At 47.9% G+C, this 18,170-nt stretch overlaps 1 protein-coding gene across 1 annotated transcript; it reads left to right on the top strand.

The window, feature by feature from the left end:
* The first annotated feature begins 644 nt into the window (after positions 1 to 644).
* On the top strand, positions 645 to 3,974 carry LOC119804254 (transcription factor SPT20 homolog). Its single transcript, XM_042054320.1, has 2 exons — positions 645 to 2,605; positions 3,578 to 3,974. Exons 1-2 carry the CDS (start codon positions 645 to 647, stop codon positions 3,972 to 3,974), a joined length of 2,358 nt encoding a protein of 785 aa, XP_041910254.1.
* Positions 3,975 to 18,170: the final 14,196 nt, after the last annotated feature.

Raw genomic sequence — 18,170 nt, 5'->3', positions numbered from 1 at the left:
GGAGATGCGATTCTCGGTGTCCACATTAAATTAGGGTGGGGTGGCAATGGAGTCGTATGTCATGGGCTGTGTTGGGAAGTCTGAATTCTTGGTTTTCACATTAAATTAGGGTGGCAATGGAATGCTATGGCATGGGCTGTGGCAGGGAGGCCTGATTCTTGGTGTCCACATTAAATTAGGGTGGCAATGATTTGTTAGGCATGCCTGTGGCCGGGAGGCTGGATTCTTGGTGTCCGTATTTTTTTTTTTTTTGGTTTTTCGAGACGGTTTCTCTGCAGCTTTTTTTAGAGCCTTTCCTGGACCTAGCTCTTGTAGACCAGGCTGGCCTCGAACTCACAGAGATCCGCCTGCCTCTGCCTCCCGAGTACTGGGATTTTGGTGTCCGTATTAAATGAAGGTGGCAATGAAGTTGTAGGCTATGGCCAGTGGCAGGGAGGCTGAATTCTTGGTTTTCACATTGAATTAGGGTGGCAATGGAGTCCTATGGCATGGGCTGTGTTGGGAAGGCTGGATTACTGGTGTCCACATTAAATTAGGGTGGCAATGGAGTCCTAAGCAGACAGGAAAACCATAACCGTTCATAATTTCCACCTCCTGTTGCTGACAGGGCATTTTTTTTTCTTTAAGGGTCCTGACTTGCCATTATGACGGACTGGAGTTTAGAGGAGGCTTGGAAGCGGACAGATGATATTATTGACAGTGTCCAGCAGCAACCCCCTCCGCTGAGATCCACGTCTTGTGGGGAAAAATCTCTTCAGGAAAAACTGTATGACATTTATGTGGAGGAGTGTAAAAAGGAGCCAGAAGCAGAGGGCCTTCGAAGCAATGTCAACTTGCTAAGGAAGCTTATGAAGAGAGAGCCATTGCCATGTTTAGTGGTCAGCCTGTACCCAGAAAACCAGGGCTATTCTCTCATGCTCAAGGATAAAGATGGAGTCCTAATAGAGCCCTATCCAGGGCCATATGTAGGACAGAAATTGCTTGAATATTTGGATGCTGAAGAGTTACCTTCTTTTCTGATTGATATCCTGGAAAAGTCTCCTGTGAATGTTTTTCACAGTGGCTGTGTCATAGCAGAAATCCGAGACTACAGGCAGTGCAGTGACATCTACCCTCCCGAGGAGCCTGCTGCAGAGGCTGCTGTGTCCTCTCCTGCTTGCCAAGTTCGGCATATTCTCTTACGTCCAACGATGCAGTCTCTAGTAAGCGATGTCGAGTCCATAACAAGTAACAGCAGTCAGTGGACCCAGGAAGAAAAACTGGAGCTTGAGAGCCAACTGATCTTAGCTACAGCAGAGCCACTGTGTCTGGATCCCTCTGTTGCTGTCACCTGCACGACCAACAAATTGCTGTTTAATAAGCAGAAGATAATGACAGACTCCATGAAAAAATCCTTCACGGGTCGTGAGTGGCCCTGTCTAGACCTGGAGGAACAAAAGCATGCATGCACATCTCCTCCTGATGTTGAAACAATGATCGCTTGCAGAAAACGAGCAGAGATCAAACCAGGTGACCCATACAATCTGAAGATCCCTGAAGCAGGAAAGTGTGTAGATACATGGAAGCAGAAACCCTGTCAACTGGTGGCCCCTTCAGAGGTGGATGTGCAGAAATACGCTAAAGGGAAGCAGTCTGTGCCCCATGGTGACTCAGCATCCACAGCCGGGCCAGCTCCTGAGGTAAAATGTGGTTACTTATTTGATTATGAAAAGGGCTGTCATCCATGGGAAACAGAGCCAAGTGTGATGCAGTCCCTTAGTGACCCATTTTTTTCTTCTGAAATAGGGTCACCGACAGAGGGCGGATGTGATAGTCAGGTGTTTCTTCCCCAAGTTACCCTAAGTGATTGTTTACTTGGTTCTGTAGCTGGGGAAAAGATTGAGTCTGGGAAGGCAACGGATGTGTGCCAAGAGTCTGCCCAGAGCCAGGCTGAATGCCTAAGCAAAGAGCTTCAGGGATCCACTGACTCCATCTGTCTTGGCCAGCCCTCCCAAGGGATGAAGGCCAGTTCCCCATCAGTGACATCCCCAGTCTTAGAGACAAGAGTGAAGAGCCCAGCTCCAGTGTTCACACTACCCTCCACCTCAGGAAAGGGCTCTTCAGCACCCAGTCCTCCCTCAATAGCAGTCAGAGGTAGGAAGCTTCCAAGACTTTCTCCTTCTCTCCAATCAGCTAGTCTTCCTCAGCAAACTTTGTGGGGAATGAGCAGTATCAATGCCCTTGCTGCAGCGGTCCAGACCTCTGCCAGCTCATCAGAGAGCCATCCAGTCACCCAGAGCCCCAGCAGTGGCACTGCCCAAAATGTTATCAATTTGTTCAGCCAAGCACAGGGAGACCCTGGTTTGAAGAAAGGTTCACCCCAGGTGCAGAGCTTCCCCACTAGTGCCCCAGCATTTACAGAAACCTCTTCCAAAGACGTTCTGTCTCTTAAAGGTCAGACCAGTGCACCACAGAACTCTGTGCAATTAATTCTAAAAAATACTGCAGGCTCCATAGCTGTCAATCTTCCATCTGGCACTGTCATTTTTCGCCAAGAGTCACAAACAGAGCAGCCACAGCCATGGTTGCAGCTACAGCAACCACACCAGCAGCCACAGTCAAGGCTGTATCCACAGCCAGAGCTACAGCAGGCCCAGCAGCCGCAGCAGCCCCAGCAGCCGCAGCAGCCCCAGCAGCCGCAGCAGCCCCAGCAGCTCAGGCAGCCCCAGCAGCCCCGGCAGCCGCAGCAGCCCCAGCAGCCCCAGCAGCCCCAGCAGCCCCGGCAGCCCCAGCAGCCTCAGCAGCTCCGGCAGCCCCAGCAGCTCCAGCAGCCCCGGCAGCTCAGGCAGCCCCAGCAGCTCCGGCAGCCCCAGCAGCCCCAGCAGCTCCGGCAGCCCCAGCAGCTCTGGCAGCCCCAGCAGCTCAGGCAGCCGCAGCAGCTCCAGCAGCTGCAGCAGCTCCAGCAGCTGCAGCAGCTCCAGCAGCTGCAGCAGCTCCAGCAGCCCCAGCGGCTGCAGCCCCAGCAGCTGCAGCTCCAGCAGCTGCAGCAGCTGCAGCAGCTCCAGCGGCTCCAGCAGCTGCAGCGGCTGCAGCAGCTCCAGCGACTCCAGCAGCCCCAGCGGCTCCAGCAGCCGCAGCAGCCCCAGCAGCTGCAGCAGCCCCAGCAGCTGCAGCAGCCCCAGCAGCTGCAGCAGCCCCAGCAGCTGCAGCAGCCCCAGCAGCAGCCCCAGCAGCCCCAGCAGCAGCCCCAGCAGCTGCAGCTGCTCCAGCAGCTCCAGCGGCTGCAGCGGCTCCAGCAGCTCCAGCAACTCCAGCGGCTGCAGCGGCTGCAGCGGCTGCAGCAGCTGCAGCAGCCCCAGCAACCTCAGCAGCCTCAGGAGCCTAGGCAGCCCCAGGAGTCTCGGCAGCCCCGGCAGTTCCAGCAGCTCTGGCAGCCCTGGCAACCCCAGCAGCCCCGGCAGCCCTGGCAGCCCTGGCAGCCCCGGCTGTCCCAGCAGCCCCAGCAGCCCCAGCAGCCCCAGCAGCCCCAGCAGCCCCAGCAGCCCCAGCAGCCCCAGCAGCCCCAGCAGCCCCAGCCTTTGTATGTGTTAATTCCAAGACAGCATCAACCACCTAGGGCTCCTATCCCTCCACAGCCAGCACCACAAACTTACCAGGGCAGTCAGGGAGCTAGCGTTCAGCAATGGGCAGTGCCAACTCAGCAAACTGGTCTCTTTAACCTTGCTGAGGCCAGGAGGGTTTGCCAACCTCAGACAACTGTGTGCCAGGTGGGTTCTAGCCAGAGTCCTGGGCAGATCCTTCCTTCACAAAGTTTCCAGAATCCTACTGCCCAGGTACAGCAGTTACAGGCTTGGGGCCAGAATGTGCAGCTGAGATTCCTGCCACATATAGTGTCTGTGCCCAGAGCAGCCACTCAGCATAGTCATCAGGGCCGTACAGGTGGCCAGCACAGCGATACAGAGAGTGGAGGTCCACCAACCACGCCAAAGTCTTAAGCCTTGCCTTAGCCTCCCTTTCTCAAAAATGCACCAGAATAGAGATTAATTATCAGTTTTTACTTCAATTTTGGTGGGTTTTTAAAATCTTATTGAGCTATACATTTTTCTCTGCTCCCCTCCCTACCTCACTCAAAATGGTGTTTTCTAGCTTCAGCCATTCAGTTTTGGTGTTTTTAAATGTTTTACAGTTTAAAAACAAAAAGGCTCAGTACTAGAATTTTACATAGAACACAGGAAGGAATTGTAAAACTGGGGCTATTTTACTTGTCACTCTTTTTGTTGTTGAGTCAAGTTCATCGTGGTGACCTGATGTCTATAGACATCGAAACTGGGTTAATTTTAGTTTCTTCCAGATTTTAATTTCTCTATTAAAGTTGCAACAATATACTTAATAACTTAGCAGTAACTGAGAGGCTTCTTTGTAAATGATCGTTAAAAACAAACACACATTTTGCTGTTTTAACAAAAAAAATGGAATGAGTTTTTTTCTTAGTGACCTTTTTTTTAATTCCCTCCACCAAAGACAGGGTTTTTCTGTGTAGCCCTGGCTGTCCTGGAACGCACTCTGTAGACCAGGCCAGTCTTCAGCTCTTCCTCCCCCTCCCCATCCTCCTTCTCTTCCTTCTCCCCTCCCTCTCCCCCCTCCTCCCCCGGCTCTGTTTCTCCCTTCAGTTGTTCAGCTCATTTCAGTTTTCCCGTTTCAATGAACTGATCTGTTCCCTTTAGAGAGTCAAGGTGTGCTGGGCTAGAGAGATGGCTCGGCCCTTAAAGGCTAGGCTCACATCCAAAACAGAAGAGAGTCGAGGGGTGATCAGCTCTGTAACCCACGCTTACCCACACCAAGGTAACATTTCCGTTACCGTGATCCTTTCGCATTTATGACATTGGCAGAGCTGTACGGTCAGCCCCTCTGTCTGGTTCCAAACAGTGCTCGGCACTTCAAAAGAAGTCCTGGGCCTCTTAGGCACTAAGGGGGAAGGCTTTCTCCCCTCCCCCCAGCCACTGGCAACCACCACTTTGCTTTGTGGCCCTATGGATTTCATTGTTCTTAGTGTTTATAGGGTATGAATTATACAGTGTTTTGTACAACGTTCCACATTTTGTGTCTGCCTTTTTGCCTGGCATGTGTTTGATGTGTATTCATCTTGTACTAGGCACCAGCACTTGGAGCCTCTTTGGCACATTCCCTGTGTATGGCCTGATCTGTTTATCCGTGTTTGGGCTCTTGCCATCTTTGGGCTGCTGTGGGTAGTGGTGCTGCCATCATTCATGCGCAGGTGTTATTTTGCTGTTTGTTTTGTTCCTTTGTAACTCTTAAGGATAGTCTGCCTACATGAAGTTTGCCTTTGTAAGGGCACATGTATGTTTATTTGCCTTTTGCCCTAAGAAGTGGAAACACGGCCTGTCCGTTCTGAAAGAGATTAGCGAAGGGACGGTGATGTCACTGGCATAAACCATGCTGTGGTTCAGCTGTTGCCCTTCTACAAAGATTTGGCCTCCTTCAAGCACGCTGGTTCCAGTGGCCACCAGAGTGACAGCGAGCGGCCGGGAGCATCCTGGACATCGCTGCAGGTGGAGCCTGCACTGGAAGAAGTGACGTGGTCCAGTGAGCAGTTAGTTGCAAAGGACTTAGCTCCTCCTCTGAGTCCAGCAGATCTGACCTCAGTGTGCTGCCGGTTTGGGTGTCCTTCCTCCCTTCGCTCTGTAACCGTTCCGTTCAGGTACAATAAGCAGAATGTTTTGCTTGAGAGATGTGTCCTTTGTTTTCAGACAGGCAAATAAATTCATCTTTGTTTCCAATTACCATTTAGTGGCATCTGTTTATTTCCCTGGAATTATCTCTACCCTGCTATTGGTTTGATGTATTTTTCCCATTGAGACTATTATTTGGCTATATTTTATTTTAAAACATAATTCTTTAATAATTCTTTGGCAATTTTATAACATGCATCCCAATTCTTCTCACCTCCCAGTTTCTCCTTATTTGTCCCTCACCCCTGTAGCCTGCTCCCCAAAAGAATACCCCCAAATCAATTAAAAACAAAACAAAACCCACTCCCTCTCGTCATTCCAACCCCTCATCACTCATCCTAGAGGCAGTGGGTGCTGCACTGTGTCAGGCAGTCGACCCTTTTGTCCAGTCAGCCCCACCCACAAACGTTCATTACTGTGAGTCATTGGTCTGGGTCAAGGCCTCTGGTGCTCCATCATCACTGGACCCTCCCCGAACTTCCTCTGGGATATCCTGCTGTCGCCCTGAGTCATGAGATCCTGCTGTTATTGTTCCTCAGGATGGGTTCCTTCACACACTCCAGCAGGTCGCAGATGGGGTAGATGTTAGGGTGAGCCACCCCAAGGCCCTGGTGGTAGCTGAGCTGGTTTGTCTGGGCTCTGGGATTACCCCTCTCAGGCGAGGGGCAGAGCCAGCTCTTTTAGGGCCATGCCATAGGGCCAGCTCTTCCACAACTTCGGTGAGGAGTGCGGCCATCTGTCTTGCGTGGGAGAGGGGGCAGCTCTTCTTCTGCAGTGCCCAGTGAGAGGGAGGGCCAGCCATCCCAGGTCCAGTAAGGGGTGAGGCCAGCTCAGCAGGGCCCTCAGATTTCAACATGCATGTTTCCTATGACCCCCTATGGTAACATGGGCCGTGGACATCACCAAAGTCCCCAACTACAGCAGGAACATGGATGTCACCATGGCCCTGGTGGCAGCACAGGCCACCTGAGTTAGTACGGTCCAGTGGCAGCAAGACTCTCAGACACCAACATGGTCTCAGGTGACTGTCCAGATACTGGGCATCTGCTCAGCCTCTGGTGGTAACAGCAGCCACGGACATCAATCCAGACCCTGGAACTGGGTACATTTTATTATTTCACTTGATTTTAGTGTTATGAGAACCTGGAATGTCTTTCTTCTTCTTTTTTAGACAATGTTTCTCATGGTTCTGGTCATCTTGGAGCTCACTGTGTAGACCAGGCTGACTCACAGAGATCTGCCTGCCTCAACCTCCTGAGTGCTGAGACTTAAAGGCATACGCCACCACTGCCCAGCTTCTCTTTCCTGATTCAAGATGAATTCTTACTCATTATTCAAAATTGGTTTGCTTATTTGTGTGTGTGTGTAAGTGTAGGTATTTGTAGCAATCAGATGACAACTTTTGGGACCTGCCTTATACCTTTTTCAGGTGGAGTCTCTCTTGCTGCTTTTGCTATGCTGTGTACTCCAGGGGAGAGGACTCTGGGGCTCCAGGGTTATTCTCCTGTTTCCACGCCTCATCTCATATTAGAGAGCACTGGGATGACAGCTGTTGGCCAGAACATCTGGGTTCTTTACGTGAGTTTTGGGAATGGAACTTGCTTGTGTAGCTAGCTCCTTGTGTGACTTTTATCTCCTGAGATAGCTCTCTGGTCTCAAAATTATTTTTTAATTTATTTATTTTCAAAATTAGTTTTTCAAAAGTCATGCTTTTGGAATAATTTCGAAGTATGTTGATAGTGAGAGTGTTATATGAACACAGGTGGACCAGAATTCTTCAATAGGTTACACAGATGCTCATCACAAATGAGCATCCAGTAACATCCAGGTAGCCTTAGTACAGCAGGGGTTGCCTGGCCAAAGAGGGTCTTTGTCACAGGGGATATTGAGAACAAGCTGATTCCTTGAAGATACTGGAAGGGAGTGCCTTTGCTGTACAGTGCTGTGAGCATCTTATTGGAAGCCTGGTGTGTTGGCATGTGACTGGAATCTCAACAGTTGGGAGGCTGATACAGGAAGACCGTAGTTGGAGGCCAGTCCAGCTAGACATTGAGATCTCACCTCACAGCAACAACATAGGGTGTAACTTGAGCCCCATATGCAACTTCAATTTTCTCATAGCCATATTTTCAAAATGAAAAACAAGAGAATTACTTTTCAATAAAACTTACTTGGTCTGGCCTAGTACATCTAAAATATTACCACTTCTATTTTATCAATATTTACAGATTCTCAATGAGATCTTTTATATTTTTAGATCCAGTGTTCTAACTCTAGACATTGTCTCAACTGTGGTGCTAAATTTCCATAAACTATACTTGATATGCGGCTGGACTACTAGCTTGGTTTGTTAAGGGTGTGCTTGCATTGCAAGCACAGTGAACTGAGTTTGCTATCCCAGAAACCACATGAAAAAGGACAAACAAAACAAAAGAACAGTGGAACTGGTGTAGTGGTGCAGCGGCAAGCAGGTCTCTGGGGTCATAGGCCAGTTAGCGCAGCTTACTTCACAAGTGACAGGCTGACAAGAGGCCTCGCTTAAAAAATAGGTAGATGGTACCTGGAAGAGACAGCTGAGGGCATCCTCTAGCTTCCATGTGGCCCTGACTCCTGACGCATACACACACATACACACAAAAGTGCATGATATGAATTTAGATTTGTAGAAAACTTACAGTTGAAATGTAGATTCAGGGGGCCGGAGAAATGGCTCAGTGGGTAAGAGTGCTTGCTGCTGCTCTTGCAGAAGACCCAAATTATGTTCTTAGCACCCATGCCATGTGGTTTACAACTGCCTGTAACTTCAGCTCCAGGGGATCCAACTCCCTTCTTCTGGCTTCTTCAGTATGTGCAGGCATGTGTACATACAAACACCAATGTATGCATAAATAATTTTCATTACAAAAGAAGAAAATGCAGATTCATTTCTCAAACATACTCATAATTTTCCTGATAAGTGAATCAAGTACCAATTTTTAAATTTTATTTTGTTTTTGGTTTTTCAAGACAGGTTTTCTCTGCATAGCCCTGGCTCTTCTGGAACTCACTTTATAGACCAGGCTGCCCTAAACTTAGAGATCCACCTGCCTCCGCTTCCTGAGTGCTGGGATTAAAGGTGTGTACTACCATCTGCTGCAATTTTTAGGTTTTAAAATAATTGCAGGTAAGCAAAATTTAAAAATTAGCTCTTTGCTTTCGCTAGCATCCTTTTAAGTACTTCTTAGCCACATGTGGTTAATGGCTTTTTTTTCTGGGCAGTGTCACTGGCATTCAGAAAGGATGAAGGAGCAAAGTAGAATACAGAAACAGTCTCAAGCACGAACTTGGTGCCAGATCCTGAGATTTGAGTTGATCACTGAAGCTCACTGTAATAGTGATGACCCCTACACTGGGGTGAACTTGAAATCCTTACAGTCTGTGGTTACCTGTGCTGTGTTCTGCAGAAACCAAGGGGACCCAGGCATGGAGCAAGGAGGGTAAAACAGAATGGTTTGAAAAGCTCTACATAATCATATGCAAAATGCCCAGGAAGGGGACCATAACTATCCTAGCACTAGCCGTTAACCAAAACTCATCTATTCCACCTTGCCAAGGGGCATGGGAGGCTAGGGAATGAGAGAAGGAGTGCTCCTTCGATTTTTGATTTTTTCTTCCAGTACTCTTGTTTATCTGTCTTCCAGATCTCCAGTTCCCTCTGCACAGTTGGTATCAGATCAGTCATGAGTGACAGGAGGTTAGCTCTGGGAGATAGTGACCAGTAGCGCCAACATCTGTGTAATGCAGTGCGAAATAGCAGGCCTAAGGAACAATGGGCTATCTTGCTCAGGTCCCTGAAACAGTCTAAAGATAATGGTGGTGGTTAACTGCTGACCTGGGTATTAAGACAGTGGCTGCGGTAGACTCCAGATAGGCCGGCTTCCCAATCTTCTCCAAACCAGGGTGTAAGGACAATGGGAAAAAGTGGTCCATGCTGCTAAGGAGGTCATATTAAAACAACTTCAAGACTTCATCTCCAAGGGACCATACGCAGAATACTGCCACACTTTCCCCTAGTTTTACTTTCAACAACTTTAAGGGTACTTAGGCCCCTATGAATATTTTTGTGTTTTACACATCTATTTGGACTGAATTATGGGTAAAAGTGGGCTTCCAAGAACAGCATATCCTTTTCCATGAAGTGCTTACACTGGGAGAGGTACAGGGGATGGGCAACAGGTAGCGGAGAGATATAAGCCACATGCCTGCTGGGACTGGGGTCTTGGCTGTTCAGCTAGACCCACTTTTCACCCATAAAGTGTTCGTTCTTGCTTGCTTGTTCTAATTAAACTCTTCGCTGCCTTATCTATTACTGTATTCTATCTGAATTCTTCTCTTTTGGGAGCATAAGAACCAAGATTGCTGCTGGGATCGAGATCTAAGGAAACTGAACAGCTCCCCACAGCAATGGGAGGGATTGTGGCTAGAGCGAAACTCACTATATTAGCCTCTCTACTTTCCTGTACAGTCGAAACTGTAGGTATGTTATCCACACATGCTCACACGCAGCTCCTTGAACAACCAAGTCTCTGAGGTTCTAAGAGCCTCACGAACACACTTTTCCCCAGACAGCCTTCACCTGCTGGACCCTAGCCCTTGGCTTGCCCTTCTGGCTTCCACTCCCTGCCTCAGCGGCAGGCAGCAAAGGGTGTTCGAGTTAATTGTTAAATTCAGTTCAACAACTTCCTCATTAGGGACAAATTACCTGAGTTTGAAATCTGCTAATTTTCCAATCAGAGTGAGTGTTTGCACTTGTGATTTGGAAATAATTACCATATGGTAAAAGCAAAACCTATGTGGGGATTAAAGTAAAGGCGAGGGAGGACAGGAGCTTATTTTGACGCCTTTCCTGGAAGCCACGTTAGCATTTGCAGATTAGCTGAGTTACCTAGTGGTTGGCTGGGAAAGCTCACCTCTAGTGCTTTTTGGCAAAGGCTGTTCACTTCCTATATAAAAGCTCCTGAAAGATGACCATGACCTTTGATGGGAGAGTGGTGTGGCCAGAATTGGGCCATGGAAAAAGAAGAATCTTTTGATTTGGGCTATTTAATCTAAAACTACCCCTATATGCTTAAGAGATTTGTTGTCAACCTGAGGCTTCTGGATGGGTGACAAATTATTTCCTTAGGCGTGGAAGCTGCGAGTCTACACGTCCTCTGGGTGAGCATATAACCTAGCAGGGAATTGGAAGGGTTAGGGATGTAATTGCTACTGAAGCTGTCGCAGTTCCAATTGGTGGAGCACACTCCTGTTCAAGCATTTGGAAACCCCCAGGAAAGGAAACCTTTCAGGTCATTTGTAAGCCAAGCCAGAGTATCTCCCCCTGAGACACAGCTTCTGAAGCCAGGAACCAGGAGAGCGCTCAGCTCCTCCTCCAAGAGCTGCTTCTCCCTCTGTCTGAGACAGCAGCCATGCTGGTGCTAACATTTCCTTTTGCACCTCAGCTGCCAGGAAATTCAGTCAAATCTGAAACTCAGGTCTCTGAATTTAGATCGATGTTTAGCATTGTCAGCATTCCTTACTCATTTCTTTTGAAGGGATTGTTTGGTTTTGTTTTGTGTTTTTGTGTTTTTGAGACAACATTACTGTAGCCCAAGCTGGCCTGGAACTCCTTGTGATCCACCTGCCTCAGGCTCCTGAGTACCAGGGCTACAAACATGAGCTGCCACACCCAACCCTTACTTTTTAAAATTCAATTTTATTAGTTCTTTTTGTCTTTGCCACAGACTTCTTTAGGTACTCCTCCCAACAAAGCCACGTGGGAACTGAGAACCAGGGTCAACATATGTGCAGATAGCAGTAGCTCCTGTTTATACATACATGCGACCTCCGACCCTTTTACTAGCCTATTAGAAACATCTACTGGGGTTTCTCCCCATAGCTCCTGCTCTTTCTTGAGACAGAATTGCTTGTCTCAGGTATCCCAGATGGGGCTCTCAAGTGCCTATGTGAAGGGGCGTGGTTGATCGGCAGTTATGATTAACCAGACTAGCTTTAATATATATAATATTCAGCTTTAATAAAGGAAAGAAAGGGGAACTTACAAATCCAAGGTTCCGGTGAGGAGCACAGGAAAACAAAGAGCAGGCGGGCCATAGGCCCGCAAGATTTTATAAGTAACTATTAGCCTAAGGGGGACATGCCTTACAAACAAGGTGATTGGCTGGGCTTCCCCTTCACCTACGTGTAACGCAGCTGAGGGTGACTATGAGCTCTTGGTCCCCCTGTCTCCAGGTCGCCCCCAGTGCTGAGATTACAGGTTTGTACCACACATTGGGCTTCACAATAGGTCTCCCCCTTCCTTACAAATGAAGAGACTGTGACCGGGATAGTACTCTCTGAGTCAAGGAAGCTGTTAAGTGTCAAGCAGACTGCTTCCCAAGTCTATGCCGTGTCTGGGCATATGCCTCTGAATGAGACCATGGGTCTCAATTTACTGGCATACTATGTATGTGTCCCCATTTTATGTTTTCCAATACCTGCTTTCAAACATGTGACTCCAGGTGCTTTGGATGGCTCTTAACAACTCTCTGTGGTCTCATTTAATAAAACTGATGATCCTGTTACAAATTCCTCTTGGCTAGTAGGATGGTGGCCAGGGAAGGGAGACATAGATCTTCCCCAGGGGAAAGGTCCTTTAAGGCCAGATCTGATGCTGTGATCCCAGGCTGGCCTAGAATTTATGGTCCTGCTATTTCAGCCTCCTTGTGGGCTGGGATTGCAGATGCTTAAGCAACCTTGCCTGCACCAGCCTGTGTTCTACTTTAAACTGGGTTTCTCCTCCTCTGTGACCACTCTCAGGATGGCCCTGTGTTCCTCCACACTGAGCCTCGGTGATGCCCGAGGCCCCTTTTCTGCATTCTGAAGGCCTATCAGTGAGAATCAGTGGGAATCAGGGGATCAGTGGGAAAGGTGTTCTGGTTTTGAGCCACGGCAGGCCCCTCAGAGCCTCCAGGCACTTCACGATCAAATATATCTCTAGGCCACTAGGGGGCATCAGACTCCAGCTTCGCTTGCCCTGAAACCCCAGAGAGCATTTGCAAAGCTCACCCAAGAATCTTCCCCAAAGCAATTCCCAGGATTCCGGGGAGCACATCTCTGTAGTTCTGCCAGAGTCTGGGCCCGGAGCGGGACGCCAGCATCCCCTTCCGGTTGGCCTCCATCCCAGCCCGAGCCGCGCCCGGACCCGCGACCTCCGCACTCTTCTACACACACAACGTGGTTTGGCAGCGTCAAACAGCTGCACAGGCCTCTGCTCTTCCCGATCATTCGCCCACTTGCCGGACAAGGAAGCAACGTCTCACCAGCAGCACAACCATTCCCTCTCCCTGTCCTCTAGTGTCAACTGAGGCTGCAAAAGAGTGGGACCTGGTGATGGAGGGAAGAGTTGGAAAGGAACAGCCGGTTCTGCTGGCTCTTCATGGTCTCTTCTTTGGGACATGGGACATGTTTGCAGGCTGCTTGCAGCCTATTTGCACAGGAATGTGTACACACACACACACACACACACACACACACAGAGAGAGAGGGGGGGGTCGAGAGCACTTTGCTGCCTTCCCTGCTTTTGCCTACTTAGGATCTCTGATTTCTCTGACTTTGCCCCCCCCCTTTCCAGGGGGAAAAGAAAAAAAGAAATCAGAAGCCTAAGGATGGTGGGGCAAATTTTTTTCTTCTAAAAATGTGTATTACGTTTATTTATTTATTTATTTATTTATGCACACAAATGAATGTGCATGTGGAGGTCAGAAAACAACTTACAGGAATCAGTTCCGTTCTTCCACCATGCGGGTCCCTGATACTGACCTCTGGTCCCCAGGCTTATCCTTTGGGTCATCTCCCTAATCCTGGACAGTTTTTCAAAAGACTGTTTTGGGTAATCTCAACAAATTCTAAGCATTTATTCGAGACTTGTAGTAGCAGCTATGGTGGGTATAGTTGAAGTTGTGTAAGAGGGCATGTAAACACGGCTTTAGAGCAAAGCCCTAATGCCTTGCCCCCTCCACTGCAGGGTAAATCTTGGACCAGAAGTGGCCCGGTACAGAACTCTTGGCACTTTTCCCCCTGGAGGTGAGACTAGGAGAGTGAAGTAGGCGATGTAAACGAGTGTTATTTACAGCTATGCATCTCTTCATGTTGTTTGAGAAACTAGAGCTTTTAAAACGATTATTGCCATTGTTATGAAAGTACGACTTTTGGAGCTTCCATCTGGAGGTCTTTATGGTTACAGGAATGGTAAGGTCTGGGGAGGGGAAAGAAGAGAGAAGAGGGGGAAGGGAGAAGGAAGGAGATAGGGAGGGAGTCAGAGACAGAGGGACACACATACACACAGAGAAGGGATAGGAGAGAAAGGAGAGAGACAGGAGAGAGAGGGGGAGGGAGGAGAGAGTGAACAGAGGGAAAAAGAGAGGGAGAGAGGGAGTGTGGTAGTTTGAATAAAAATGGCCCCCATAGGCCCACAGTGAGTGGCACTATTAGGTATAACCTTGTTGAAGAAGGTGTGGCCTTGTTGGAGGAAGTGTGGCTCCCAGTCTCTTTTCCTGCTGTCTGCTGATCCAAATGTAGAACTCTCAACTCCTTCTCCAGCACCATGTCTGCCTCATGCCATCATGCTTCCTGCATGAACTATAAGCCAGCCCCAATCAAATGTCTTCCTTTCTAGGAGTTACCGTGGTCACAGTGCTTCTTCACAGCAATAGAAACCCTAAAATGGGGAGGGAAGAAGGGAGGGAGAGAGGGAGGGAGAACAAGAGTATAGAAAGGGGAGAGAGGAGAAAGAGGGAGAGGAGAGGATGAAGGGAGAGAGGGGGGAGAGGGGGATGGAGAGATGGAGGGGAAGTGAGGGGAAGGAGGGTGAAAGAGAAGAGGGGAGAGAGGAGAAAGAGAGGGAAAAAGGACACAGAGGAGACAGGAGAAGGGGTGAGAGTGTTGGACCCTAGAATCCAACTACCAGGAGGAGTCTCCCCAAGAGTTGATGTAAAAGCATGAGGATTTTATTAATTCTGTCATGGCAGGGTCTTTCAGCATTTGAGAAGCCAGAAAGATCCTGAATGGCTGGTACAGGCTACTTTTAAAGGAAAAAGCCACAGAAACAAGGGGGGTGTCTGGGGGTTGCTCTTTAACTATTATGATTGGCTTATTCAAAAGGGCTATTACCAATAATTGGCTGGAGAGCAGTTGCCAGATCAGGTGAGGTAAGAGGGAACATCTGAGGGTCACTTTGCCCCTTCCCCAGGGCCTGAGTCAAAACACCAGGAACTGAGTCAACACCTAAGGGTTATCTTGCCCCTATTCAATAACTGAGTTCTATTTGGAGAACATTCACAAGGACTCAGGGAGATGATGGAAAGTTCCCAACATTTCAGTATGTGCATGTGTAGTTGTTAGATCCTTGGTTCCCAGGGGGGAGGGGGAAGCAGTACTGCTGAGACTGAGGGCTCAGAATTGTCTTAAAGTTTTACAAGAGGAGAGGGAGCAGACGGAGGTGAAAAGAGAGGGGTGTACAAGCACCTCTCTCTCTCTCTCTCTCTCTCTCTCTCTCTCTCTCTCTTTCTCTCTCTCTGTGTGTGTGTGTGTGGCTTCTTTTATTAGCTGATATAGAAGTCAAGCTATTTCCTTGGAAACAAGAGCCTGTAGAACCCAGTACTTCCTAAAACCCCCTGATATTGAAGTATTTTTTGCAAAGAGAAGGAAGAGCTAGGTAACATACAGTCTTCATCTAATTTCCCCTTTCCTTTAGATAGGGCCCCTCCTAAGGAGTTGACTGGTTGTTGGCACAATTGGACTTTCTTTTTTGATAACTTGTGGTCTCTATCAGGTGAGAATTTGACAAGTGTTTTAGTTCTTTCTTGAGTTTGTTTCCCCCTATGAATGCACAAAAGAGGAGGTCATTTACATATTGGAGAACTTTGGCTTGAGGGCTAGAGAAGGGAGCAGGTCCCTAGGTAGGGCCTGGCCAAACAGATGAAGAGTGTCCCTGAATCCCTCGGGTAGGACTCTCCAGCTGAATTGGGTAACCTGGGAGGCTAGGCCTTCAAAACCAAACAGATATTTGGACTCAGGGTATAAAAGGATACAGGAAAAAAGACATCATTTAGGTGTGATAGTGGCACTTATGTCCTGGGGAATGGCCCACAGCTACTAATTGGACTTATGCTTACCCAGCGAGGGTTAGTCTTGCCTAGTATTGGAAACTTAGCCAACTATTCATGACTGGAGAGGCCATGGAATGTAGAGAACATGCTGCTACCACTTTCCTAACCCATAATTCCTTGCTACTGTCTAAATACTGGTCCATGCATCCACAGATAAACTCCCCCTCCTCAAAGAAGCAGAAGCCAAATTGTTGGAACATGATCCAAGTGCTTGTGACAAAACTCCAAGAAAACAAGACAAGAATCTATGACCTCGATTTCTTTAAAAATATGAAGTTATTCTTGGACTGGGCTTTTGTGCCCCTCCCAGGTGTAGAGGGTAGGAGTGAGTTCATTACAGCTGGTTATTGCCATTTGTTTATACGTCTCTATGCAATAAACAAGCCATGTGGTTTTGCTTCTGTAAACAAGCGTGGTTATCTCGATTGCCCAAGGTGTATGCTTGCTCACACATAGGCAGAAGGTACGTAGGCAGGAAGTATGCTTGCCTTCAATCCGATGAAGGAAAAAAGTATGTAGCCTTGTGGGTTTTGTCTTTATGAGCTTCTGACTAATGTAATTTGGTGCCATAATCTGAGCATGGGTCTTGGGTATCGACCTGGCCAATATCCCTAGTCCTGGCCAGGATTTAATAAAACTTCTTTCAAATTTGGCTCCAAAATTGCAGGCGTGTTCTTCTTCTTGCCTTGTGGGATTGAAATATTCAGGAGGCCCCAGAGATCAGACCACCCACCCAAATTCCAAAGTGCGACCTTCACTTCAGGACTGGGACTGAGGGGGCACCTCAGGAGGTGCCCACCTGGAGGTGTTCTCATGCTTCAGGTGTGCTTCTAGTTTCCCACATTATCAGAGGGAGCTGCCTTACTGAGAAAGGCAGCAAGCATCTGTGGAGGCCTCCCCTGGTAGGTCGTAGTAATTTTCTGTGACATCTGGTTCTGTCAGGATCCTGACCTGGGATGAAGAGGGTTCTGACAAGACTTAGTACTCTCCCATCCAAGGCAAAGAGCAAGACATCACACTGCCCCCCTGAGGTTCTTGGTCTAGTTTTGTGTCTTGTTTGCTTCATATCTGTATGTGAAATTACCTGGCACAAGTGAGAAGGAACCACAAAACACATAACAAACCCACTTAGGAGTTTGCTAGAGGGGGCCTGTACAGGCCTGGGGAATTGGTGTGCAGAGAGAAAGAAAGATGGTGTGTCCAACTTTTTAAAAGCTGCCTAGCGCATGCTAGGGGGTTGATGTGGCTACGTCATATGCAGATGACAGGGCTCACGCATGAGCAAAAGGGCTTAGCTGAGTCATAGTGGATGTAACCATGCATGCATGCACATAGGTCACACGGGGCCCTTTAACATTCAGGCACTTCTGCCTGAGAGCTTGTCTGCACATGCATGGCTCTAGAACCCGGAAGTGAAGCCTTATTTGTGGCTGAATAATTACAGTATGTCTTGTCTTTAGTTTAATTTTTACTGTCTGTGTTCTGTTTATTGGTTTTATTTTTGCTGTCTCTGCCACCACCAGCCATTGCCTCTGCTACCACTGCTTGCCATCGTTGCTTTGATAGCCAGGGCTCAGAATTTCTTATCTCTGAGCTTGCTGGTCACTGGATTCAGTTTAGCAGGGATTCAAATGTCTTTGGGGTGAGAATAATATTAAAACTGTTTTTATATTGTTCTACTATATTGAAAAGCTGGTTCTGGAGTTGTGTTATTGTTCTTCATTCTCTAGAGCCAAACTGGCTTATTTAAAAGTTTCCTCTTTGTCCCATGCTAGGTGATCTACCCAATTTTGTGGCAGGGAAGAGAGAGCAAAGTAAAACAGCAAGAAAAAAAATTAGACTATTGGTTTCATTTAACTGCCTAAAAATTGTGCCGTTAATAAATCTTATAAATCAAACTTTGTAAGTCTATTATGTGAACTTTCTATGCCTAAAGACTTGTAAGTTTATTGAGTTCAGGTAGAAATCTTTATAACCTGGATCAAAACATAAAACTTGTAACACGGGTTTGATAGTTAAAAATCTATGCATAGGTAATCTTAAAGGAACCATGCATGCTACATGATGGCATCTTGGGATATAAGCAACATGTGGCTTGCCACCATCTTAGCTGATGGCCCCCATTGGGACAGAGGCAAACATGTGGCTGGCAGCCATATTCACTAAGGTTAGAGAGGAAAAAATGCCATGTATTTCCACCACAATCTTGATTAAAGATGACTGCATTTTATAAGCTAATCAAGGAAACATCAAC

The sequence above is a fragment of the Arvicola amphibius genome, chromosome X (genome assembly GCF_903992535.2).
Source record: "Arvicola amphibius chromosome X, mArvAmp1.2, whole genome shotgun sequence".
Classification (NCBI taxonomy): Eukaryota; Metazoa; Chordata; class Mammalia; order Rodentia; family Cricetidae; genus Arvicola; species Arvicola amphibius.
The sequence above is the reverse complement of the archived record's forward strand: the minus strand, read 5'-3'. Positions and strand labels throughout refer to the sequence as shown.

What these genes read in the sequence shown, in the direction of transcription:
- LOC119804254 (XM_042054320.1), top strand. Translation starts at nt 645, where the DNA reads ATGACGGACTGGAGTTTAGAGGAGGCTTGGAAGCGGACAGATGATATT. An exon ending in CAGCAGCCACAGTCAAGGCT is followed by an intron (nt 2,606 to 3,577) that starts GTATCCACAGCC and finishes GTTAATTCCAAG; the next exon opens with ACAGCATCAACCACCTAGGG.